Source organism: Helobdella robusta (assembly GCF_000326865.2).
Source record: "Helobdella robusta unplaced genomic scaffold HELROscaffold_15, whole genome shotgun sequence".
Taxonomy (NCBI): Eukaryota; Metazoa; Annelida; class Clitellata; order Rhynchobdellida; family Glossiphoniidae; genus Helobdella; species Helobdella robusta.
The window spans coordinates 1-2,186 of NW_008703839.1; the positions used below are offsets into that span (position 1 = coordinate 1).

Consider the following 2,186-nt stretch of genomic DNA (forward strand, 5'->3'; position numbering starts at 1 on the left):
GCAGGGTCCAGAATAGACCCTTGTGGGACACCTTTAGGTACCAAGATTTTATGGGAATTGACATCATTAACTCTTACATACTGGTATCTATTGAGTAAATAAGACATAAACCAAGAGTGAGATTTACCACGAAAGCCAAGCGCTTCAAGTTTACGTAATAGAAGAGTGTGATCAATGAGATCAAAAGCTTTACTGAGATCAATAAACACGCCAATTGTAAGAAGTCCATCATTCATATTAGAAAGGGTGTTATGTGCAAACTGAAGATTGGCTAATTCAGTTGATCTGCCAGATCGGAAGCCAAATTGGTTTTCCGATAGGAGATGAAAAGTTGTTATAAATTTGTGCATTCGAATATACATGAGTTTTTCTAATATCTTGGACAATGGAGATAATAAAGATATGGGCCGGTAGTTGTTTATACAACGTTTGTCACCTTTTTTATATATAGGAATAACACGAGCAGTTTTAAATACAGTGGGGAAGACACCTTGTTTAAATGATAAGTTAAATATATAGGCAAGAGGTTTAGTGATATTGTAAATGCATTTTTTAATTATATAGTTGCTGAGTTCATCATCAGATAAGGATTTTGTATTTTTCATATTACCAACCACATCTAAAATTTCAGATTCATTAACACTATAAATATAAAAAGAATTAGAGCTATTACCAGACAAGAAAGAATTATCACAAGAATTGTAATTATCATCGATAGAAAGTAAGCTTTCAATAAAGTAATTATTGAATTCATTAGAAATTGTCAAATTGTTAGTAACAACGTTATCATCAATCATTAATTGAGAAATATTATGAGAAGAGGCATTATTAAGCAACGAATTAATGAATTTCCATTTAAATTTTGAGTCATTGTTAGAAAATATATTACTATAATAATTACGCTCAGCCTTTCTTATAACACTAGTGAAACGATTGCGGTGGTATTTATATATCTTTAGATTAGAAGGTGTGGGATTCAAAATACATTTTTTAAATAGTTTATTTTTTATTCTAGAGGCTTTTATGATGTCCCTGGTAATCCATCCTTTGTGCTTGTTGTTGTTAATTACCTTGATTGGAGCATATCTATCAATTATAGAGTTAAAGTGATTATAGAAAGACAGACAGGATACCTCAACGTTTTCAGATCCAAGTACATCATCCCATTTGGTCATGGATAAAATTTTATTGATAATGTCAAAAGTTTTAGTAGTGAAATGACGAGTACCTAAGATACCAGGTGGCTGAGAGGACAAATTTGTGCTATTGAAGAATGAAAATATTGGATAATGGTCCGAAAAATCAGATAAAAGAATACCAGCTGTATGTGGTAAAGAACTATTACTAAAGATGTGGTCAATTAGAGTGGCTGATGTATTTGTTACTCGTGTAGGTAATTCAATCGTCGAGGAAATATTGTAAGTTGCTAGTAAATTTTTAATTGCCATACTTTGAGTAGTGCATTTAGATAGGTCAACATTGATGTCACTAACAAGGTAAATATCCGTTGTAGGTTTAAGCTTATCCAAAATACATTCCAGATGTCTTAAAAAAGCATCGAAGGAAGAAGCAGGAGGTCGATATATGGCTAAAATTGTACCCTTAAAATAGTTGCAAGTAACTTTAATACATAAACTATCTGAAAGATCATCATCAAATATCGATATTAAATTAGTTACAAAAGGAATGTCTTTTCTAATAAAAAACCTCCTCCTCCTCCTCCTACACCTCCTCCAATTCCGCCTGTTCTATTTTTACAAGCAAAATTTAAGGAATCAATATTAACTAATTTACATGTAACGTCATTTAACCAGGTTTCAGAAACAATAATGAAATGAAATATGTTAGAAAATGATTTAATCAAAATTTGTAAATCTGACAGTTTATTAGTATTAGTATTAGGTTTTAAAATTAAAACCTAAAACGTCGTTAGAGCTTCTTGTCTTCAATATCTCTTACGGAAAGACGCTTTTGGCTTTTCCAAATCTCAGAGTGGCACTTAAAATACTTCTTACCCTATCTGTATCCATTGCGAGTTGTGAACAATCTTTTAACAAATTAAAACTATTTTCTACGTATCTAATATCAACAATGGGACAAAATCGCCTAAGTGACATGGTATTTTTAAATGTGAAAAGAGAAAAGTTTGAATTTATTCATTTTAATAAAATAATTGATGTGTTTGT

At 31.0% G+C, this 2,186-nt stretch overlaps 1 protein-coding gene across 1 annotated transcript; it reads left to right on the forward strand.

The window, feature by feature from the left end:
* Positions 1-1,977: 1,977 nt before the first annotated feature.
* Positions 1,978-2,184, forward strand: HELRODRAFT_153737 (hypothetical protein; the record flags this gene model as incomplete). Its single annotated transcript, XM_009014987.1, has 1 exon — positions 1,978-2,184. A coding segment is annotated over one exon (207 nt), but the record flags the coding sequence as incomplete, so codon positions are not given.
* Between the last annotated feature and the right edge of the window lie 2 nt (positions 2,185-2,186).